This window comes from Struthio camelus, chromosome 11 (genome assembly GCF_040807025.1).
Source record: "Struthio camelus isolate bStrCam1 chromosome 11, bStrCam1.hap1, whole genome shotgun sequence".
In the NCBI taxonomy this organism is placed as follows: Eukaryota; Metazoa; Chordata; class Aves; order Struthioniformes; family Struthionidae; genus Struthio; species Struthio camelus.
The window spans coordinates 12,800,716-12,825,223 of NC_090952.1; the positions used below are offsets into that span (position 1 = coordinate 12,800,716).

Below are 24,508 nucleotides of genomic sequence, written 5' to 3' on the forward strand. Positions count from 1 at the left end.
CTGATGGAGAGCTGGAATTTGGATCCCAGACGTGCTGGGAAGGACTTGGAGAGAGGCTGGCTCTGGAGCCACCGACGTGGCATGAGCTGCGGAGCCTTGCTGTTCCCGCAGTCGTGGAAGCGGCAGGAACATCCGTTTCCCGGAGCAGCATTGGGGCACGATTTCATGGAGAAGATCCTATGTGCCTGGGTGTTTTCTGAATGATAATTTCTCTGAATTTACAGTTCAGAGAACCGAGAAATGTTGAAAAGAGTCAGTTTGTCTCATTCAGACTGAAACCAAATTTTAAGAAGCTGATTACTTCCTGCAAACAGGAAATCCTGTTCTGTTGTAGGTTATCTTTTTTTTTAATTATTTTTCTGCCAGCTTCACATTTGCTTACACCTGTAGCCAAGATCCCAGCATAAACAAGGCTAAAAGCAGGAAGCCAATGTGTCAATTCAAACCTCCATTTTAAACGCTCTCTACATTTACTGAGTGTCACATCTGGCAGCGACAATTACTAATAGCAGTACTAGTATGGGCCCACATCTGAGTTCAGTGGGAGCTTCTGCAGAGACAAGAGTTCAGGATTAGCCCCATACTTCTTGGGTACAATGGCATTTCCTTTGCTGAAACAAAGGAAGTTCTTTCCCTTTCGTCTGTGCACTTCCCTTTTAATACAAAATGTCCTTTGCATGCATCTAGAGATATTTGAAAGGTTTTCATGTTCAGGTCTGTGGTCGCTGAATTTGGCTGCAGTGCTTTGACCGTAGCTGTGGGAGAGGAAAGCCTTAGTAATAGCATGTCGTTAGCTGCTGTGCTTTTTTTCATTTTCTAATTGAACTTGTGTTAAGGGATTCTTTTCACTTTTTATTATTAATAAGATAAATGTGGGTTTTCAGTATCTTGAATGGCAGTTTGAGCTGAAACCCTGAATTTCCTGATTCCTGGGAGTTACTCTGGCACAGGGCTTCGCACAGAAGAGCACGGTGCGGTGGTCCGCTTCGCGCAGGCGCCCCATCTGTGGAGGGGCTTTGCGGGGCTGGGGCAGGAGCGGGACGCGCAGGGCGTTAGCGGGGATGCGGCGCGCAGCTTCTGCTTCTGCAGAAACAGTCCTCAGGTTGGTGACAAAACTCAGGCCTGGTACATCTGGCTCTGCTCTGTGGTATTCTCGCCCTCGACAGATCTGCTGTAATTCTAGTGACAAAATCAGCTCTTGCTTCTGTTCGCCCGGCAAGGCTGTTTCGGGGGAGAGGTGCGCTGCCTTCCTCGCTCGGCGGCCGCAGCGAGGGAGCCGCTCTGCCCGCAAAGGTGCGAGCACGACTGGCGCGCGCTTCTGTCCGCAGAAACGTCGCCAGCAGCGGGGTTTCATGGAGAGAAGACAACGAAAGGCAGTGATAAAAGCACGTAGCAAAGATACGCTGAGATCTGCCTACAAAAGTATTACCAGGCACGTTATACTTTTAGAGCCAGATTTTCCTATCGTCTGGGGGGATTTTTGCCAAGTAGAAACGAAGCAACATGCACGCACAAGCGCTGCATTTGTGCAGCCATGCCCTTCAGGTGTGCAAGCAGCAGCAGCCACGCGCAGGCGCTGGGGGAGCAGCGGCTCCCTTCCGCACGCTTTCCTTGTGCCGTGGGAAAGCAATACAAATGAGTTGCACTGCTGCGACTTTTAATTTGGATTTTACTTTGCAACCACTAGTTTTCTCCCCATTGGCCCAATGCCGTTCTGCTATTTTGGCCTATTACCTCCCTTTTGCAATATCTTACTGTCAAAGAAACCTGGCTGTGGGCTGAGTGACGGAGCTTTGCAGGGTGCTGTTAGCAAGGGCCTTGCACGAATCCTTTACGTGCACCAGTGCCGTGCAGATTTCAACTAGATGGTGCAGAGCTGTGCCGGGAGCTGTACAAGCAGGGAACAAGCAGACCAGGAGTGGTCCTGCCCAAAAGAGTTACAATCCGAGGAGTAATGCTACTTGCTGAGATTTTATTTATGGAAATCGGGAGAGAAGACCACTGAGGGTTTGTTTACAGGACCAGTCTGTGAAATGTCTTCAGCTACACGACAGCCAGCGCGAGTGTGGCTTTTAGGTTTAACGAAGCAGGATCAGATCCTTCCACATGCTCAGTGGTTGGGACAGGGAGACAGGAAGCACGGTAAATTGTTGCTCTTCTCACTAGTCACTTATAAAAGCTCTTACACAACACTGCGTTTGCGAACAGCTGTGCGAAGTTGTGTTAAAACATTCCCCGCTCCCAAAGAGGCTGTCGTCAAAGAAAGGATCTGGCAAAGAAACAATTATCACACAGAAAGGTTAGACCAGAGAGGTAAGCAAAGCAAGCAGGATCAATTTAAGCGAAGAATCCCATGAAGACGGAGGAGGGAGCAAGCGAGAGAGGGCATTTAGTGGACAAGAACCATGAGTTTCACATCAGTTCCCAACGGGGAAGCAGGAAGGAAGCTGGAAGTGGCAGGAGACAAAGGACAACCCAAAGGTTAGGGAAGAGATAAAGGGGGATTGTGAGAAATAACAGGAGCAGAAAGGCTAATGATGGATTTATGTAAGGCAGGAAGACCATAATGGGCAGCAACACTGTGGTTTGACTTCGTCGGGCTGATGGGAAGGTGATGTGGGGGCCAGGATTTTCCAGCCAGTGCCCCAGGGAGCAGGGGCGGTGGCAGGGTGCTGGCGGAGCGTGTGGCCACCGCGTCCTGATTTCTGCAGATGTCACATATAGCTGCATTATGTATGTTTAGCTCTTGAAAAAACAAAAAAAACCTTTCATGTTTTAATGCAGCAACCAGCCTCAGATCTGTCACTGTGCATCAATATGTTGGCCTACAGATGGACGGGGAGCGTACAGCCGGGGCCACTTTAGCAGTTAATGCACCCAGCATGGGCTATTTTAAAAGAATATTTTGAAGTCGAATGACGCATCAGCATTTCTTTTCAAGGAAATTGCCAAATGACTTCATTACAACATTCTGTCACACAGCTGTGGGCATTGCACTCGCCACGGTGTGCTAGTAGGCACCGAAAGCACTTGGGCCACTTTGACTTGATTTCACGTCTATGATTGTAAAAAACACTGCTTGAGAATTTCAGGCGCTTTGGTCGCTTTGACTGCGCGAGGACAACGTTCTGGCCAGGATCCTACTTCTGAGGATCACTGGGGAGTGTTTAAGAACTTTATCTCAGTTAATTTGTATTTCCATTGGTTTTTTTTTTCTTTAAATAGGAGACCCAAAATTATCCGCGAGCCCTTCCATCCCACTACAATACAGTTGTACACTATGTTCTTTCTGCACTCATAATTACAGGGCAAAAGAGACGGTAATGGGCAGCGGAGTTTATAATAACATGCCCCATTCTCAAAACAAGCCGAAACACTTTAGGGCAGGCTTGCCAAACGTATTTTTTGCCATCCTGCTCTGCAGTGTCACCGCTTCTTCTCCGCCGGGGCCCCCGAGCACGCGGGACGGCGGCGCAGGGCCCGTTGGCCCGGGAGGGTTTCCCTCGCGCCGGGGGAGCCCCGCTCCTGCCGCAGGGCCGGGGCGGCGCGGAGCCCGCGCCTGCTGCAGCCGTGCTGTCACCGGCGTTCGCTCGTGTCTGCGAGGCTCCTCACCGAACGAAAGGGTCCAGAAGGGGAGGGGGGGTGGGTGGGGGGGTGGGGGTGTGTGTGCATGCACATTTGGGGGTGGGGAGGGTTTAAAAAAAGTTTAAATGATCATTTTTGTTGCTGGTTACTTGAAATTAGGACAGCCCCGGGCTCTTGTCTTTATAGGGCTCTGAGATATCCTTTTATGACATATAAAAAGCCATAGATCAAAGGTGTCTTTATAGGTGTTTTTCTTAGAAATAAAATCCAAAGTATATCCTTTCATTTATCTCTTTTATGTGATTTTTTTTATTTTTGAAATACCCTTTTATGCAATTCCTTTCAGTCCGGCAGAGCGTCTGGGAGAGGCAAAGGAAACTCCCGGGCTGGAAACGGGGGCTTTCGAGCCCCCGCTCCACTCTCTGCCGCTGCCTGGAATTTTTATTTGTGGCGAGTTGAATTTTGCTGAGGTTTAGGCAAGCAAGCCGAGATGTCTTCCTGAATACGCTCCGCTTAGCAGCCTTATTAACTCTGGAGCAACCGACTGCAGCCGCAGAGAGGAGCAAGGGGCGCGAAGCGGGGGGTGGGCAGCCAGGCCGCGCTTTTGGCTGCGGCGGCGGGGAGGGCGCCGGACAGGGAGCTGCATCCCCACTGGGCGTTTCTCCACGGCAAACTGCCCGCAATAGGGGCATTCAGGCAGGAGCCGCCTCTGCCCGCGGTGCTCGCCCCATGCCGTTCCCGGCAGCAGGTGACGGCGAAGTGTCAAAAGTGCCGAGAAATTGTAAAAAAAAAAAAAAAAAAGACCCAACAACAACGGGGGGGGAGAGGAGGGCTGCGTGGGAGCAGCGGCGCCGCGGCGCTCGGGAGGGGACACGAGTGGCGGGCGCCGCGCCGGCCGCGCGTGGGGGCGCAGCGGCCGCGCAGCCCCGCGCAGCGGCGCGGCCGAGCCCCCCGGGCGGGCACGTCACTTCCTTGCAAACTTTTCCCGAGGAAATGTCTCGGCCGAAGTTGCCGCTGGGCGCCGGCGCCGGGCGCGGGGGCCGCTTGCGCGCCGGCTGAGCGGGGAGCGCTCCCCGGGCATGCCGGGCCGCCGCGGCGCGGGCTGAGCGCGCACCGTTAGCTCGGCGGGGCGGCCGCGAGGTGCGCCCGGCCCGCGGCGGCGGAGGGGGGCGCCCTCGGCTCCGCGCCGTTCCCCCGCGCGCCGCCGCGGCTCCGCGCCGGCCATGGCCCGGGACTACGCGGCGCGGAGCCTGGACGGCATCGACCTGGCGGCGCTGCGGGTAAGGGGGCGCCGTGGCGCGGCGTGGGCGCCGTGGCGGGGCGCGTCGCGTCCTCCCCGCCCTGACGGGGCGCCCGGGCTCGGGCCGGGCAGAGGGTTTTCCTCGCTTTTACCGCGGGGAGCCGGCGCCCAGCCGCGGGCGTCGGTGGGGCCGGTGGGGCCGCGCCACGCGTGGCCCAGCCTGGCCGCGCGAGGGGCGGGGAGGGAGGCGTGATGGCCGGGCAGGTGTCGGGGGAGCCGGCCGTCTCCGCGCGGCGGGTGCCCTGCCTGCTGCTGCCGGGCCCGCCGGGGCCCGCGGGAGCGTCCCACCGCAGAGCTGCGCTCCCCTCCTGAGATAACGCGTAACGCCTGCTGACTTTACCGAGACTGATTTGAAGCCTGTGAAGCTGTGGAGAGAACGCAAACGAGAAATAAGGGTTTTCCAGAAGAAAATATACGTGGGGCTTTTTTTTTTTTTTTCTAAAGCTGAAAAAGTCAGCATTCACCTAGTTTACAATGAGTTGTTGACATTACGCTCTTGTGGCTCACAGTTTTTAAGGTAATCCAGTTTGGGACATGTTAAAAGTGACCCTGTTAGTGTTTTGTATCCACAGCCAGTCAGCAAGATTGTGAGTGATGCCCCTTAGTTCCACTTTGCTTTTTCACTTGGAAGCTGACCACTTACCCACCCTTGTCTGACCAAAGCTATTTTTTCCTGGAGCAGGAAGCCCCAGAAGCAGGGAAAGAAGAAGAGGGAAGAGTTCAGCTGTGGCAAAATGCAGTCAGTCCCAGGCAGGGAAACCAAAAGAAGTTACTTTCTAAAAATATCAGAAAAAGAGGGCTGGGAAAAACTTTTGCAAAAATCATATGGCAGGGAGGGTGTCCCAGGCCAAAGGGAGAGGCAGAAGAACGGCGGCAGAGTCAGTCGGGTTTGAAAAGGTGGCACGAGAGCCCCTAGCTTTGCTCAGAGGAGTAAGACAAAATGAGGAAAGGTCTTTAGAGCTAAGCAGATGAATCTTATCATCATCTTAAATAAATGATAAGAAACCAGGGTAAGCTTGAAAAAGGATAGTTCTGCAAGCCAGGCAGCAGGCTTTGTGTCAACGCCCGGACAATGCAGGAGCCTCCCTCCTGGAGGCTCTGGCGTGCTGCAAGTCTCAGCCCGGACAGGGGAAGGAAAAACGCATCTATCCAGAGGAAGTCTGCTTGATCTGTCTGCGGCCTTAGTCTGGGGTTCGTCCTTAGTGGGAAGTGGAGGTGGGTGAGGAAAAAGTGGGGCTGGGCACTATAGAAATTATGTAAAGAAAGGTACTTCTCCTTTATACCGTGTTTTAGGGGTTCCCAGGGGACTGCCTGTGACACCCAGCTGCGGTGAGGGAGTCTGGACCAACAAGGGAGCGCGGGCGGTCGTCTCTGACCGGGATCGCCCTCGGCCTGTGCGAGCCAGCCTTGCCCCTCCAAACGGGGGCTCACCCGGCTCGTGGAAAGGGCTGCTTTGGGCTGTGGTTTCCACGTGCTGGGGGAGCATCTCACTGCACCCGAGCTGCCCATCGATTTGCTCCCCGGGCAGGCCTGGGTGATCTGATGGGGAAAGCGGTGATAATTACAGACCCGCTGAGCCTGGGCTCGTCAAGGCAACTGGGTGGTTAAATGGCTCTGGTGGCTGTGTTAGGTGCCAAGGGGCAGAGGCTGGGTAGTGGGGCTGGTGCTTCTCACAGCTGCCTTTGGTTTCACTGCGGCTGTTTTGAAGGGCCTGTTGCAGCTCCTGTTGCGTGGGCTGTTTTCCATGCTGCTGGGCAGGGGTGATGTAGGTGGCCTGGGTGCCTCCAGGTCAGCAGTCTTGCTGCTGCCTTTTGGGTATGCTGCAGATGACTTGCAGGAAAGCAAGAAGACCAGCGCATGGTATAGTCCATTACAGTAATTAACCTTAAAATGATGAATGTCAGGATTTTGGTCAGGATTTTGGCTGCTGAAGGGTTAGCTGGACCACGGGGCTTCAGCGTTAGCTGAGAGGAAGCACTACATCAAAGATGATACCTAGCTCCAAGATAATTGAGAAGTTGGCCGGTTATGAAGACTTTGGCAGTGCAGGATGCAGTGCTGATATCCAAGCAAACAAGGGCAGTGCAAGGACCAAAGTCAGAGCCCAAAGTAATATCTTTTATGACTCCAGCAAGGCTCTGTTCACTATTGTGTCCTGACTGAAGGGAGGGAGGTGGCCAAGCATATTGGCTGCAGTCAGTGCTCTGGGTTCTTGAGACGTTAATGCCTGATTGGCTACAAGACAAGGGTAGGATTTTTGCTGTCTTAAAGTTAATGCTAACATTTATTTAGCTAATTGTTTGGGTTTTTCTGGAAGTGTTTGACACCTTTAGAAATGAGCTATTAGGATGCTAAAGCAGAATGAAATGGATCGGAGGGAGAGAGGGAAGCTGGTTTTGAGGCACGTGAAATTATTGCATAAATAGATGAGGTTGGAGAAAACGAGTGAGGACCAAGCGCATGTTTGAGTGTAAGGGACAGTGGCATACTCGGAATTTTAAAATGCAGTTTAGTTTCTTTCAGATTTCCGTGCGCTGTGCACCCCGCTGAACTCCTCAGGGCTCCTCTCCGCAGCAGCAGGGGTGGCAGCGGGGCAGCTGCTTGCCTCTCCCCAGGAGAGGAACACGGGACGTTCTCCGCACGGAGACTCTTGCGGAGAGGAGCTCCGTGGAGGGGCGCAGCCTGCTGCAGGGAGCAGCCTGCAAACCAGGGCACGGCTCAGTGAGTCGGTCACGCGCCAGTCAGAAGTTTGTGGCAACTGCCTAACTTCTTGCTTTAGCGCCAGCAGTGGCAGTGGGTTATTGCAGATGCCAGCTGGGCTGAAGCAAAGAGCATGGCTCAGGTATATCCAAGACTGGTGGAAATGAAAAATGAAGAAATAGGAAGGAAGCAAAGTGGCTTACAAAGATCCCAGTGTGGAAGCTTACAGCTGTCTTACACCTGTGCCTAGCTCTGTGCATCAGTAATCTCACGGATTTCCTCTTGTGTAAGAGGAATTGGGGCCGAAGCCTAGAAGGCCATGCCCTATCATCTTGTCTTAAGAGACAGAAGAGAGATGACACAGATTAGCCAGGGCACAGGTCAGAAAGTTAGCAATTTGGCCTAGTTATGCATTGTTAATTAGATTTAAAAATAATAATTAAAAAAAAAAATCTTGTGAGGTTGACGATCGAGGAGGCGTAAGATTAAAAGCCATTTAACGCCAAGAAGAAGAAATGAATTGATGAGTACCTTCAGTGTGAGACCAAAGTATATCTTTGAGGATATGAGGAGGATTTGCATTTTGATACTGCTTGAGCTGCTTTGAATAACTGGTCAGTAAGGCAGCGTGGAAGTCTGTGTTGCGTGGCTCTGACAGTGAAAACGGTTGCCCCTTTGTTGTGACAGTCATGCTGATAAAGGCAGAATCTACTCAGAGAAAAGCCCATGTATTTCCATGGTTATTTTGTCGAAGTAAAATTTCCAGATCACATATGAGGAATGCAATATTTTAATTAAAAGAATAACATATAATTAGAATAGTATTTGCATGGAAAAATAGTTTTGTATCTTAAAAAAAGATATTTTCCAACCACGGTTGTAGAAACTGTGCTTCTGAGATATAGAACTTTTTTCTATGTCGCATCCCTCAGCAGTACCAATAGACATCAACTGATGTGACAGATTGCTGGAACAGATGTGGTAAAACTGACACATGGAATTAATAATATTTTATTTAAATCTTTCAATTATTATCATCCCAAGAAATGAGCTGGACTGATGAATGGCTCTACCAGATACCAAGAAACTGGTCTCTTGAGTTCTTAATGTTTTTAAATAAATCTCCCAAGTGAGTTTTAACTTTTTTTTTTTAAATGCACTCACTTACGCGGGAGTGAACATTTACTTGCCCGTGCGTTGCTGCAGAATGGTCTTCCTATATGTGAGAAGTTGCAAGGGATGGTTGTTGGAGAAGGACATCTGTCGCAGTGGCTGGTTTTTGTGTAACTGATGCCAAACCAGCCGGGCTTGTGTGATTCATGTGCTACACTGGTCACCTGATACATGAATCTTTCGTGTAAATTAGCAGCAATCCAGTTTGGGTTCAAAGCCAATACTTGTGTACATCAGTCAAATTCACCTTGTTATGTTTGCACGACAGGGCAATTGACCATTCTCAGCCTGTATTTGGTATTATGATTCCTCTGGGATGATATATTTCTCTCTTGTGAAGTAATCAGGCTCAGATGCTTTATATGGTATTTTTCAATTTTATTTTTTAGGGTCTTTCTTTTGTTTCATTACTAATACTAAGCATTTCATAGCAGAGGGCAGCAGCTCAGCCTCTAGACTAGCTCAGTGTTTTCAGGCATAGGAAGCCTGGATTTTGTTCCTTGTTCTGCCACTAAGTTGCATTGCGAACCTTGGGTATATCACTTGAATTCCCATGTTCTTCTCACGTGTCCATTTATTTGTCGTATTTATAGTATTGACATGTTACAAATCTTCATCGAGTTGTTTTCTGTAGAGTTTTGAGCAACTTGGCTGAAAACTTTAGAAACAAAGTGTTGCTTATGGTACACTGTTATATGGTTGTTGCTGTTTCCCCGCTAGTCTGTGATACAGATTCATTAGGAGGTGTGCGGCAGACATTTTCAATCTGATTGTGAACAGTTCTGCTCCCTTATGAAGCGGTTGCTTTGCTGCAAATCATGTTATTTCTTCTGCTTTTTGCAGGACCCTGCAGGAATATTTGAACTGGTGCAGGTTGTTGGAAATGGGACGTATGGACAAGTCTATAAGGTTTGGATGCCTCTTTAATTTATGATGCTGTTCTTGATAAAGCTTTTCTCCTGAAGCAAAAACGAGCACCATTTAAGAAGCAGAAGATACTATCCCAATAATAGTGTGCGTTATCTCACTGTCCCTTCTGTTTGATGCAAAATGGTGTCAGCTCAGAAACTCTGTGCCCCTTCCTTCTGCTGAGCGTTCGTGCCTCTTAGCTGCAGCAGGTCAGATTAGTGTGTTGGCTCTTGTGCTGACTTCCCTCTGCCCTGTTCTTTTTTTTTTTTTTTTTCTCCCTTTGTGGTTGTTTTCACTTCTTCAAAATTATTTGATAGATAGCTGGCACAAATTAACATCAACGATAGCTAAATTTGGGCTGGATTGGGTGGCGTACCCAATATAGATTAAAATAGCAGCACCCTGACAAAGGTGTGGATTCACCATGTTCCGCAGGCAGGCTCAGAAGTTTTTGGTTTCCATTACAACATTTGTGCCTGTGATATCAAAGCAGACCTACCAGTCACAAAGTCAGAGCCAGCCAAGCACTGTGTCTGCCGTGACGTGTTAGGTGCATAGCGCGACGCGCACCTGAAGTTGTAAGAACTAGTCTAGGAAAGTGTTCTGTCATTGCAAAGCCTCTCTTAAGAATGATCTAAGAAGGGAAAATAGACATGATAAAATAGGGAACTGAGCATGCATTATTCCCGTTCGGAGAAAGAGGACGGGAAGGAAAAGGCCGCAGCGCTGGCCCGTTGGAAGCACAGCAGTGGAGGGAGCTGTCTGCTCTTGAATCTCCCTCAAATCTCACCGCAGACAAGCGCCTACATAATGCGTCTCTTCATATCCGTGCCGGCTGTTCCTGCGTTGATCCCCTAATGCATAGAAACGCAGGAGGAGGACTGTCTGTCTTTCTCCAATTCCAATGTATGGATCCTTTTGGAACATTTGTTACCTTTCGGTGTCCGTCTTCTTGTGGCAGATCTGCTGTGATCACATTTAAGTTCCTGTTTGAAACTACTGATACTTTTTAGAAAACTGGAAAATTCTCCGCAGAAGCAGTCCAGAGGATTGATGTTGTTTTCAGCTTTCCCGTATTACATTTTTTTATTTATTTTTATATCAGAAACAGGATCTTTCTCATGTAACTCTTTGTCTGCTGCTGTGATTATGCCTGTGTTGTTTTTGAGACTGACATTCAGATACTGAGGTCAGGTTTACCAAGCTAAAAATAAAGACCTGGGGGTTCATATGGGTGGATCAGATGCCAGTAAGCATCTAGGGGTGCTGTTGTCAGTGGAATCACAGAGATTTCTGCCGGTAAAAGTTCCTAAAACTCCCCAAACTGCCTCTGAAACAACGATGTTTTGTTCCTTTTTTTTTTTTTTTTTAATGTCTGGATTTATTTCATATAGGGAGAGAGAAATTTTCAATCTCGACATCTTTTAAGAATGTTGAGGGTGAATCAGCTGCCTCTTAATCATGCCAGAAACAGGAAGGAAATATATAGTTTAGCTTCTCTGCTGCAAAAGAGAATGTTTTAAGCGATCGTGTGGTTTTACTTGAATGTTGGATGCCAGAATATGTAAGAAATGTTGACAAAATTAAAGATTATGCCCAAGGGCTCAGCTAGGTTACTCTCCATATGTGCTTAACTTGTAACTGCTCTCCACTGTGCACAGAGGAGAGCAGGGTCTGACAGCTCGGGACAGTGGGTGCTTTGAACCTCTGAGCATTCCTCTGCGCTTGCAGCCGCTGCAGCACCCGAGCGAGGCACTGAGAGACAGGGCCCCGCGGGGCTGGGGGCATCTGGGGAGCTCCTGGGGCAGCTGGGCACGAGCAGCTCACGCGGTAGAGAGATGAACGGGCTGTGTGAAACCCTGGCTCTGCCAAACTTACTTGGCTCTGTGGAAGCACGCTCATAACAAAGGCTTTGTTCATATAAACACGTACCATAAGTGAAGGAAGGGTCTTCTGCTGAGGCCTGCTTAGGGGATGGAGCTGCTCTTTGCGGGGGTTTGGCGGTGAGCCCTGCAGCTGAAGAACACAAATGAGGACGGCTGACGTGGGCAGATACAAAGTGTCGCCTCCAAACTGCATGTGGTCAACCCAGTCTCTGTTTTGAACAGTTTTCACACCGTCCAAAGCTCCAGTGTGTTTGCAAATACCTCTGCAGAAGATGTTGAGCACCAAATGAACGTACTCAGAGGTAGTCTCTCTGGTGCTGCCTTTGCAACCCGAACAAGATTCCTGTTTGCTTTGAAGGAAGGCAGCTGCAAATGGCACTACTGCTTCTGAAGTAACCACAGAAGTTAGGCTATGGTATTCACTTCTCTTTTCACTGCTGTATAAGATGTCCCTCAACCTGTACAGTGTGAGGACTGATGGAGCTAATTAGGCAATGCTGGAATCATTTGGGAGTTTGTCTAGTCAGAGTATAGGCGCGTGATCATAAATATTTAAGTTATAAAGTAATCAGTTACCCACGTGCTTAGTCATGTCACTAGCGCATGTATTTATTCTTCTAAGGCATCAGAATTTTTCCATACGTTTAGAAATAGATATGCATAATAGTTTGCACATAATCAAAACAAAATATGTCCAAGATCACTGAATTGTTTGGTTGGCTGTGAAGATGACTCATTAGGCTATATGTTTTGATATATGCAGCTCCATAAAGACAAGAAAAAATACAGGGTTCATCATTAGATTTAGAAACAAATTTATTGAAGGACAATATTGTTCATACTGAATCATTCTAGACCAGTTCCAGTTCACTGTCTTTTGACAATGATGAAATGAAAGGGTATAAATTGTGTCCACAATAATACTTGAGCTGTCTAAGGAAGTTATAAAGTTAGGATTTGAATATAATAACTGACTAAAAGCTAGGGGATTTTTTGACAACTTATGAAGTAGTAGGACATAAATATGCCAGCACTGGCAATTGCAGCCTTTTTAAAAGTATGAATATTAACAAATCTGGTGGAGCTCAGAAGTCGTGAGACTTAGACTTAGTTATCTCTTCAAATGACAGATGTGTTTTTCAGCTAATTGCTTGATTGCAGGAGCTGAAGTCTGGAGAAATGACTCTGACCAAAAGCATGGAAGGTGGTAGCAGTGAGTTTTCTGTGAAGGCAGTTGAAGGTAGTGCATTGGCTGGCAGTTGGAAAAGTATGAATATTAACTCTTTCATGCCCTTGTTTCCTGAGGTTTAAAGTGCAGAAGATTAGATAGTGTCCAGTTGCACAGTCTCCACTGAATGCATATGGAAAAGAGAAGCTTAGACCTTCCCAGGCACTGGTCGGGCTGTCTTCCTGTGGACTGTAAGTGACAGGGACCACGAAGACTTTGTGGGTGAGATGGGGTAACTCTCCAAAGTATTTCTCTCCGACCTGTGGTCACGTGGCCTTGGAACTTCTCTTCACAAACAAGCTAAGGAAGTTTGAATCTGGGGTCATTGGGGTGGCAGTAACACTGTGGGAAGTGATGTAGGAGATTTAATAAATACCATCTTTTGTATTTACCAGTAGTTATTACAATATTGTGACGTTATGGTGAGAAACAGCTACTGCACTGTTAAATGTGGCACCTTGGAAAACGTTCTGGAGCTAATATCTATGGCTATATGCGTTGTCTTAGAATGCTTTAGGCTACATGTTGCAACCTAGGCTTGTCTGTTGAGACCTGATAGTGTTATGATTTGAATAATTCTTTGCCTACCCCTATTACCTCTAAAAATTCCACTGTAGGGGATGCTGTTTGTTTTTCTTCAACAGTTGTGCTCTGTTGCTATGAAGAGTTTGGGCAGTGTTCATGTATCATCCTTGATGTAGTTGTGTTTTTGCATGTGCTTGTGCTTTTAATAATAGTTGAAGTGTCTGAGTGGTTTTTTTTAGGGTTTTTTTTTTCTTTTTTGCGAAGACCAGCTCTTGGTTTCATATTCATTGATGGGTGAATCTCCAGTAGAAGTTGGTTAGTGGAGTCTCTATCTTTTGATTAGTGCTCTGCTTTAATTCTAGGTTCATTTTTCTGATGGGTGACGGGAGTAGGGGTGAGTTGGGGCAGGCTGAAGCAGGTGCCATTTTTGAAGTGTTTGGGTCAGGCAAACAACAGCTCTTGAGAGCATGGTCCTACTCTGAAACACACTGTGGGACTCAGCTCATGGCTTTTTGTTTTTGTTTTTTTTTTTAAGCTAACAAGATAAATAAAACTTGCTGAATTCCTAATCCTCCTGTTTCAGCTGTGCTCTGAGAGTCCTCATCCTTCTAAGAAAGTTTTCCTGGGCCATATGAAGTCATCAGCAGCATCTGCATGATCTGCTAGTTTTCTGATGTTGAAAAGCACCTGACTGGGGCTTTTTTTGCTTCCTTTGTCTTAATGATGCAGATCAGCATCAGCCCCTTTCTGGAGCCAGCGTTTTTGGTTGGCTTAAGGAGTGAGAGGTCGTGTCTTTGGCACGTTCCCGGAGCTGAAGTTTTCTAGAGTATGATCTTGCAGGCTAATGATAAACCATGAGAGATTTAGAGCTGTTTTGTGTACAGAATGATTATGTCTTTAATGGACTCTGAGGCCATGGAGAATTTGCGAGGTGCTCTGTTTTGGGGTTGGGAGATTCAGAGGGGGGAGGTGGATTCCCAGTAATGATGTGATTGATGAAGACAAAGCAGCGCTGCTGCTGAGGCTAGCAGAGGGGTGGAAGCCACCCTGCCCTCCTGCAGTGGCTCTGCACAGCCAAAATTGTTATTTCTTATGTAATCAGGTAAGACTCTGGATACTTATGAAGGAAGCAGGTCTGAGTAAGGAAGTGCCATTTTTTTAATACAGCTGCTGCTTGGCATTGAATCACACTTCAATTGTTGACATGAGTTATGAGTTACTCCGCTATTGATGTACAGTGGCAGGGGTGCAGTGAAGCATAAATATGACTTTTCAGTTTATCTTAAACAATTTGCAAGTCTCTTAAGTTCTTCATAATTCATTTCATTAAATGACTGGTTGAAGTAGTTGAGACCAAGCAGGAAAAAATTTTAAAAAGCAACGTGGTTTATTTTTGAAGGAAGAATTGGTACTACATGGAAAAAATTACATGGCCATGCTAAATTATGAAGTGTGAAAGCCTGTGGACTGTATTGAAAGCTTTAATTGATAGTAGTGCCTCAGGCAGTTATTGAAAGGCTAAATTTAGAAATGTTGCCTTTATGTTCGCTGCAATCCAGAAGGTAAACGTGTACAAGCTGAAGATTTCAAAAACCTCCCTTTCAAGGGCTGGTCAGATGTAGCCATCTTTTAAGAAGTGTCTGTCCTTGCTGAGCTGTGATTTCAGAGTCTCCAGGCTGCCACAAACAGACATTAAAAAGTGTTGTATCAGCTCAGGGTATTTTATTTTCATTTTTGGTCAGTTATGGTTTTCAAGCCAATCATAGCCTTCAAGGCACTGAAACTTCAATGAGTCAAGGGGGGAAATTACTACTTTTTTTTTTTTTTTTTTTTAAGAAATGACAAAATGCTATGCTGTGATTCAAGAGCAGTTGCTGGAAGTAGTTGTTTGTCTCTTTGTTTTCTTTATTTGGGTTTTTAACAGGATAACTGATTATCTTATCTACGAGAAAAGGTAATTCAATATTGTAGGCTGGAAGGTACAGGAAATATACTGCTGCTGTCTACTGGATGGAGTCTGCTCATTGTGTATATCCTTGGTCCAGTACTGCTAACAAATAATAGAGATTATCTGCTAGTGCTGGCAACAGGATCTGTTTCAAGAACAAATCTGAGCTTAATGCAGCCTACTGCCACTGTCATAAGATCTGAAATGCTATGGTACTCATGAACAGATTGCCTTGAAATCTTAAGTTATAGGGCTGGAGGGTCACTAAATGCATTACAGTCATGATTTGATGTTTTCATATTCAACCTCATGCCTCTGATTTTAGTAACATCTGTGAAGTCCTCTTCATCCTCTCCCAGGTGCCTACAACTTCTGAATACATTCACATACATGTCCATACACTCTTCTTAAAGCTTCCACACCCTTGCGTTGGTCCTTTACCTCCTTTGTTAGATAGGCTGTGGAGTCAGTCATGTGCCCTTGCCGCAAATGAAGGCAAATCTGATAGCCTTCTATGATGGAATGACTGGCTGGGTAGATGAGGGGAGGGCAGTGGATGTTGTCTCCCTGGACTTCAGCAAGGCTTTTGACAGTGTCTCCCATCACATCCTCCTAGGTAAGCTCAGGAAGTGTGGGCTAGACGAGTGGACGGTGAGGTGGACTGAGAACTGGCTGGATGGCTGAGCTCAGAGGGTTGTGGTGAATGGCGCAGAGTCAAGTTGGAGGCCTGTAGCTAGTGGTGTCCCCCAGGGGTCAGTCCTGGGTCCAGTCTTGTTCAATATATTCATCAATGACCTGGAGGAAGGGACAGAGTGCACCCTCAGCGAGTTTGCTGATGATACTAAACTGGGAGGAGTGGCTGACACACCAGAAGACTGTGCTGCCATTCCGAGGGACCTGGACAGGCTGGAGAGGTGGGCGGAGAGGAACCTCCTGAAGTTGAACAAAGGCAAGTGCAAGGTCCTGCACCTCGGGAGAAATAATCCCATGCAGCAGTACAGGCTGGGGGCTGACCTGCTGGAAAGTAGCTCTGCCGAGAAGGACCTGGGAGTCCTGGTGGACAAGTTAAACATGAGGCAGCAGTGTGCCCTTGTGGCCAAGAAGGCCAATGGTCTCCTGGGGTGCATTAGGCAGAGTGTTGCCAGCAGGTCGAGGGAGGTGATGCTGCCCCTCTCCTCAGCCCTGGGGAGGCCTCCCCTGGAGTACTGTGTCCAGTTCTGGGCTCCCCAGTACAAGAGAGAGATGGTGCTCCTGGAGAGAGTGCAGCGGAGGGCTACAAAGATGATGAGGGGACTGGAGCACCTCTCCTATGAAGAAAGACGGCAAGAGCTGGGCCTGTTCAGCCTGGAGAAGAGAAGACTGAGAGGGGATCTCATCAACGTGTACAAGTATCTGAAGGGGGAGTGTCAAGAGGATGAGGCCAGTCTCTTCTCCGTGGTGCCCAGCAACAGGACAAGAGGCAACGGGCACAGACTGAACCACAGGAAGTTCCACCTGAACCTGAGAAAAAACTTCTTCACTGTGAGAGTGACCGAGCCCTGGAAGAGGTTGCCCAGAGAGGTGGTGGAGTCTCCTTCCCTGGAGATATTCAGAACCCGTCTGGATGTGATCCTGGGCAATATGCTCTAGGTGACCCTGCTTGAGCAGGGAGGTTGGACTAGATGATCTCCAGAGGTCCCTTCCAACCTAAACGATTCTGTGATTCTGTGAAATCATGCCTTGGGCTGCATCAGTAAGAGCATAGCCGGCAGCTGAATGGATATGATTATTCTGCTCCACTTGGCTCATGTTAGGCCACATCTGGAATAGTGTATCTAGTTTTGGTTCTCTCAGTTCAAGAGAGACCTTGAGAAATTGAGAGCCCGTTGGAGGGCAACCGAAATGATTAGAGGGTTGGAGAACTTGATATATGAAGAAAGGCTGAAGGAATTGGGTTTGTTCAACCTAGGGAAGACAAGACTGAGGAGGATCAAATCACAGTCTTCCAATGCCTGAAAGGTAATTTTACAGAAGATAGAGAAGATGTACAAGGAGGCACAGGGCAAAAGGCAACAGGCACAGGCTATTCCTGGGAAATTCCATCTGGACGTAAGAAATAAGATTCTTCACCATGAGAACAGTTAAATGTTGATGAGACTGCTCAGAGATGTGGAGGAATCTCCCTCACTGGAAAGATTCAAGTTTGAATATTTGCTTTGACATGACCCTGGGTAGCCTAATCTAAGGCCCTGCTTTCAACAGAAGCCAGAACCAGATGACCTCAAGAGGTCATCCTTCCAGCCTAGACTTTGCCATGATCCTGAGATCACTGCTAGCTGCGTAGTCTGTTTTAGAGACAATAGGACACTAAACAGATTGCTCTGGCCGTTCAATTTTCAAGGATTTTTGTCACCGTCTGTCAAGTTGTCAAATTTTGCCACAGTGAGAAAGTGCCTTGATTAGTAAATCTCAGATATTTTATTGTTTTTCTGAGTGTCCCTGAAGGGGACACCTTCTACCTTTGGAGCATGCACTTTGTAGCTGCAAACAGCTGGATTTTGTACCTCAGCCTTCCTATTACAACATACAAGAAGCTACTTAAGGACATGGGTACTCAAACTGCTCCTAATGAGTGTGGCCAGCTCTCAAAGCATTATTGTCTATACTGAACACTTTGGTGGTGGTGTTATTTACTAAATCCCCAGCTTCCTCAAATCCTGCACTTAACTAACAATTCCAGCGTACTGATAGTAAAGTACGCTTCTAGTCCATGTGATAGGTCATGCTGAAGATCAAAGGACAGCTGGAACTTACCTAAACTGAATTTTTTAAAAATCAATCTTGTGTTTTTTAGGAGGGAGCTCCCTTATAGTGTTAGGGTTTGAAGTACTGAATGCCTTATTTTCCTGATAGCTTCCTACACGTGGATGGGGGAATGTTTGGGGAGTATAGGAGATGTGAATCTCAGTGGATACAACATGCCTCCTGTCCAGGTAGCCTACTAGATCCTGGGTGACTGACTTATACACAAAGATGTAGTGACACTGAATTTTGTTTGAAATATACCCTATGTGTATAGTGGTCCAAGTCTGAATCCAAGAGTGATTTTCTTTTTCATAGTGACTTTTAGAAATATGAGAGGGTTTTGGTTTTTTGTTTTGTTTTTGTATCTTGGCTTCTCTCCTTAGCTATATGGCACTGCCAAAGTACATTCAGCACTGGTATTTAGAATAATGGATCATACATGTGAAATTAATTAGGAAGTCATGAAGTCCTGGTTCTAGTTAGTGAATATTTCAGAGGAATTCAATTAAGATTCTTAAGTGTAGGACTATTTTATCAAAAATAGAAGAGTAAGGATGTTAAAAAGCTCTCAGCTGTGGAGTGCTTCTAATACAACAAAGGCTCTTTGGGCAATTAGATGTGCCAGATCAGCCATTAGAGAATAGTAGAATACTTGCAAATAATTTGTTGGCAGGCCTGCCACTTCCAGCTCTTCCATGTTTTGCACCTGGTTGTCCGTGTGGGAGAGAACAGTGCATTTCCATCCTTAACTGGTGGCATTCTGAGCTCACGTTGCGTAACACTTAAGATGTTGGCATGGGGGCAGACTATTTTAAGGTAAGAAGACGTGCTAAAAATGCACTGGTGATCTTCTGAGCACGGCAGGAAAGAATAAGTTCAGCCTCTTAAATCTCCACTGAAGCACATGCTGCACTTCAAGCACATCGCTAATGACATTGATTTCAGAAGTCCAACTGCTCAGCAGCTTGCAGAATCATGCCTCAATGAAGACGGGGATCAGAGTGACCAGCACTTGGCATACTGGAGCTTACAATGCCTGACCAACTCTGAAATAGTTCCTTGTCTGTATTCTCAGTTCTTCAAAATAAATCAGTGGACTTAGGAGAAAACTGGTGAAATATTGTCTATTTGCAGTCAAAAACCTCTCCAAACATGTAATGAGCAGTGGGAATAAATGAATGCAATAATATCATATAATTTTAAAGAGCAGAGACTTTAGCGTGTTGTTTCTAGATGTTTGAGGGAAACCCTGTTACAGTTTACCTTTAGCAACTGTACTTTTTTCTGAATGAATTATAGGTCTTTAGTGCCTTGCAACCCGCATCATTGTGTCTCCACTTCTCTAATTCTGATAGCTCTGCGTGAATGTTACTTTCCAGGTCTGCTTTAATAATCTGAAAGATGCATGTATATTTTTGAAAATACCTCTTTGGTACCTCTGGGCTATAGCTAGTAGAACGTAATAAAAGGAACCTCTCAGGTGGTTTCCTAAAAAAATATTGATAGCCTGCTTGTCTCTTTGTATTACTATGTGTATTTCATGGACTTATCCAGCATATGGTGCAGTAAAGTGGACAGTGTAATGAATCAGTCTAAAGAACTGTGTGGAGTGTGTGCTGCTCTTGTATCCTTTCCATTTGTCCCCATAAACAAGATGTCATCTCTGGGTTCACCAGCAGTAAATATTCTTTTTTCTGAGTTTCTTGGCCAATCTTCAGGTATTTTTCTTAAGAATGTCTTTGAATTTGTTTATGCTTGAGGAATCTGTTTTTGTAAAGAAATCATCCGTGATGGTGCTTTACAATTTACTTTTTGAGCATTCAGCAAGTTTGTTATACTGAACCAAGCAGTTAAGCCCTGCAAGATGAGGTCTTGGGGAGCAAAGGATCATTTCTGGTATGTATTTTAGAAAACCAAAGAATCACCTTGTTCCAAAGGATGTTTTTTTATGTAAATAGTGAATGGAGGTCTCCAGTAATTCCGTAGCAGTAGTGCTTTGTTGCAGCTGTTGCTCTGGAAAAAACAGAGACAAATACAATAGTCCATGACGAGGCAGGTCCTCCTGCTGAGGATTGCAGTGGATTAATATTTTCCATGGATTGGACACAGCGCAGCATTTGTAATGCGCGTGGACCAGTGATTGTGCGCTGGTACTGTTGCAGAGATGTTGACTTTAGCCCTCCAGCCTGAGCTCTCAAATCTCTTGCTTGAGTGCCTCCTGCCCTGGCACCATCACCTAGAGCCCCAGCCTGGCTGAGCTCCTCTTTGTCCCACCTCTGATTTCCCCACCCTCGCCATGTTGTAACTTCCCTGGTACCGGATTAGTCTCACAATCCTCTTTCAGAGGAGAATGGATGATGGTTTGTTGGAGTTGCAAAATGAAGCTGTAGCTGTGTGTGTAGCTGTAGCTGCCCTCACTGCTGCAAAGGTGAGCTCACGGTTGCTCCTCTGAAGTTGGTCTGACTTGTGTACGAACAGACACATCGTGAAGTAGCTCTGTAGGAAACACTTGTATTAGAAGCTGCTGAGTTGCAGCTGTAGAGGTGTAACTTTTGCCCTCTGAAGGTCATTCAACAGCAGGTAAAAGCGTTGTCATGCTTGAGCAGGAAGGGTTTTATATGTGGTTGGGACTTGAACTCAGGGTACCACTAGGGACAGAACCGGAGCGCAGCTGCAGCAAGCCCTTCGTTGTGTTGCTTTCCTGGGGCAAGCAGAAGCAAACAGCAGTAAAGAGTTGTTTTCTGTTCCTCAGATCAAGCCCTGAGCCCAGTCGTTTGCTGTCCCACAAACCATGTGCTGATTTATGTCAGCACCAAGGTTGCACAGAAGTCCTCCCAGTCAGGTAGTGAGACTTGTTTCACTGAGGATGGAGAGTGCAAAGCTTGATTGACGGCAGCAAGAGCGAGGGGAGGGATGGGTGATGCTGGCGTTCATGAGGAAACGGAGTTTAAAGCCAGTTTTCGTTATCAGCTCTGGTCAAACAGCTCAGTTGTTAGACACAGGTGAAGGTCAGCCCCTTGTCCTCTTATAATGAAATTTCCAGTAAGTAATTTTGAATCGTAATGTCCATAAATGTAAAACTGTGCTGCTTCTGTCTGGGCATTCAGCTGTTCTCAGGCTGCTGGCCAGTGGTGACTTCCCTGGCCCGCACAGAACTGCGAGCACACATCTGGAGAATAAAATTATACACAAAACTATTTTTCAGCTGTTAGTAGTGTGATTTTTTTTTTAATATATTTTTTAAAGCCCTTGTAAGCTTATAATCCTGCCGTTGTAACCTTCCAACACTGTGAAAGGTTTTTAAGATGCATTTAAAAGCACCACTTTTCAAAGGTCACTTTCTGCCCCCTTCTTTTCCCCAATAAAACCCACAGCCATAGTAATTGCTGAGATCTTAGGAAGCGACCAATCCAGATGATGCTTGTTGTTGCAGAGTTTGTGGCCTTTTCAGTCCCCTGGAAGAGTAATGTTTTAAGCTAAGAGGTAATAGCCAGCACATGGTCTACGACAGTGCTGTTAGGCATTCCCATAATATAAATAATGTGTTTTTTCATAAAGATAAGAGAGAGGTTGACAGCTGCAGTTTGGGAGATCTGGCTTTTCTTCTGGCCTCTGCCGCTTATCTTTTGCTACTTAATGGGTATGGCCAGCGCTAACCGAAGCGCGCTGCTGCCTCGCATCCTTATGGAAAGGGCAGATGTTCGAGGAAAAGATCGGTACCGAGCGATTCCGCTTGTGGTGTTGCTGATCCATTTTTTCAAAGAAGCGGATCAACCTAAGCTCTGAGCTGCTTCGAAATTCTGGGTGCTTGAAAACGCACGAGTTCATTGGAAGTGGGGGCTCCTTTCTGACTGAATCTATTAAAATGGAGGCAGTCCTTCTTCAAGTTTTTGTAAAGCGTCTCAGGATTCTGGTTAAAAGGAATGAGCATAATTACAGAGCTGACTTTTGAGAATTAGTTGGCAACTGCATCCTGAACAACTGGCTGTTTGAAAACGTGGTTTCATCAAAATCAAAACATGTTGAGTTCAACAGAAATGTTAGTAGGAAAATTTTAAGAAATGAATTGACGTTCATTTTCAAACTTTGTTTCAGAAATGTCAAAACATTGCATTTCATTTGCTTCGTTTCGTTGGAACATGCATTTTAGCTTAGCAGAATATTTAAGATTTCATAGATCGTCTTTAGGATTATACACCCGAAAAGAAGGCACTATCAAATTTGGCATTACTAAAATAAATATGTAAAAATTAATTCATTTATTTCTGAGTTGCCGTTGTGTGAGGAATGTTTACAACATAAAGCGAAAACAGGTGTCAAAATGCTGACGTTTTCTTGAGTTTTACAGGATACTGAAATTGACTGATTTCTGTTTTGTGACTCTACAGTTGTTACATTTTGATATCAGTAATTTTCATGCAATTGTTTTCCTGTGTCTCTATTGTTAAAAGTGGAAACATTTTGATGAAAAGAGCATAAGAAAAAAATACTTATTTTACTGAACTTAAGGCACTTTCTAACTTTCTTGTTTTATTAGGCTAAGTTTTAGCATGGATTTTTTTCCTAGTATGTAAAAATAACAACAAGAGATAACCAATTTACTAATTATTTCTGCTGTAATAGATTTGTCTACTTGGTTTTACTCTTTGCTTTAAACCTGTGAACAATTACACTAAAATATGTAAGAAAAATGATATAAATATGCATATGGTTTAGATAATGGACTCTCAGATGTATTATTTACACAGATTATCCTTGAGGTTGTCGTGTAACGTGGAAAAAGGAAAGAGCCAGGAGAAAATTGCTTTGCTTTGTTATTTGCTTTTTCCAGTCTAACATGAAATATTTATCAGAACAGGGGTCTTTGCAAACATTCTGCATCCAGAAGCCAAATTGTGTCAGCGGAAACATGATTATCACTTATTAATATATGGGGTAGAGCTAGGTACTGTGGACCGAAGTCTCCCTAGTGCTCTGAAATCCCGTGCTGTGGTGAGGTATTGAGTTTTCCCTGAGTAGCTGAAAGTGGGGCTGGTTCTGCGGGAGCCTTTCAGCCCTGCCCTGTGAACGAGGACGGACAGTGCTCACACATGGTTTGGGTGCCCCAGACTGTTCCTCTTGGAGGATTCCTTTCTGATGAAGGATGAGTTGTTTCCAGAGACATTTGAACATGTTTTACCATCTCTCCTGGTGGAAGATTGCCAGATTTCTCTGGAGTTTGCCAGGCAGACGCACATCAACGCTCGCTGAGCGGGGTGTGCCCAATGAACCCAGCAGCTGTGAAGCACTGGACTCTTCGGGCATTGCAGATGTGGCACATGCCAGTAAATGTGATGAATTCGGGATACATTGGGCTTTTGTGCATGTGTGGATCAGCCTAAGTAGGTCTGACGTTTCCCAGATGTGCTGAGCTCCCGCCTCACATGCTGTGGAGTAGGTGTGCATGTGCATAGTGGGTTTCTGGATGCCTACTGGGACCGTTTCCTAGGCAGGAGAAGAGGATATGTCTAGAGAAAATAAATGTACTGTAGCCTAATCTCCATAGATAAGCCTGAATATGGAGAAAGAATGAAGAAATTAAGAAAGTAAAGTTTTTGTAGCTCTCTTGGACAGTTGAAAGATTTTAGTCAGAACTGTTTTGACTAGAGGAAGTTGCAAAACAAAGGCTGGAAAATTAGGGCTCTGATCCTGCAAGCTGGAGAACAAAGCTTAGAGAAAGAGGATTTGGGATTCACCCATTCCCATCTTCCTCTCTTCCTTTCTTTGCGTTGTGCTTTATGTAGGGAACTGCCTGCCAAAAGGCTTTGCATAGCCTGTATCTGTTGCTTGCACGGGGAGATTAGCAGATTTTCATGTTGGCACAGGAATTTGTACCCATAGACACACATGTGTGATCAGGTAGGGACTGGGCTTCTGCATGTGTTTGCAGAGCATCTAGTGCATTTAAGAGGCTGTTCAGGGAGGCATAACAGATTCCTGTTCAGTTTGCATAGTGTCATTAGGCTTCTTGCTGTGTCCAATTTGCAGTTCTCTGCCCAGGAAGAAATGGAAATAGCCTTGCTGGCCAGGGATGGTGCTCTGAGCCTGTACAGCCCTTGCCCTGTGTGCCATGCGGCTGGGGTTAGATGTTGTAGTGAGTAGATTAAAGACTACTTGGCTTTCTGAACTCGCGTAGTTGCTGTATCCAGCATTATTTACATTACAGAGTTCTGTCAGGCCTCTCCCTTTTGATGTTATTAATATTAAAATGGAGTAATTCTTCATTTTGGAGAGATGGGCTTCTCGTCTAGCTCCAGCAGGCTTGACCATGGGGCTCCCTGGGGTCTCGGTTGCTCTTGCATTGAGGCAGTCCATCCTCTGGGAACTGGACTGGGGCCTGGCAGGGACCGGCCACACCAGTGGAGTTTGGGGTGGAGATGACGCCACACTATATAAACTGTTATTGTGAGTGGGGAACCTGACTGGTTGAA

General features: G+C 46.2%; 1 protein-coding gene across 2 annotated transcripts in view; it reads left to right on the top strand.

The window, feature by feature from the left end:
- Positions 1-4,744: 4,744 nt before the first annotated feature.
- NRK (Nik related kinase) overlaps positions 4,745-24,508 on the top strand; it is a 109,653-nt gene continuing 89,889 nt past the window's right edge. The window contains exons 1-2 of one of the 2 annotated variants that reach the window (XM_068956746.1): positions 4,745-4,865; positions 9,602-9,667. In XM_068956746.1, the coding sequence (XP_068812847.1) occupies positions 4,809-4,865; positions 9,602-9,667 (123 nt within the window). In that variant the 5' untranslated portion in view covers positions 4,745-4,808. The remainder of the gene's footprint in view (positions 4,866-9,601; positions 9,668-24,508) is intronic. The other variant, XM_068956745.1, reaches the window with a different exon arrangement.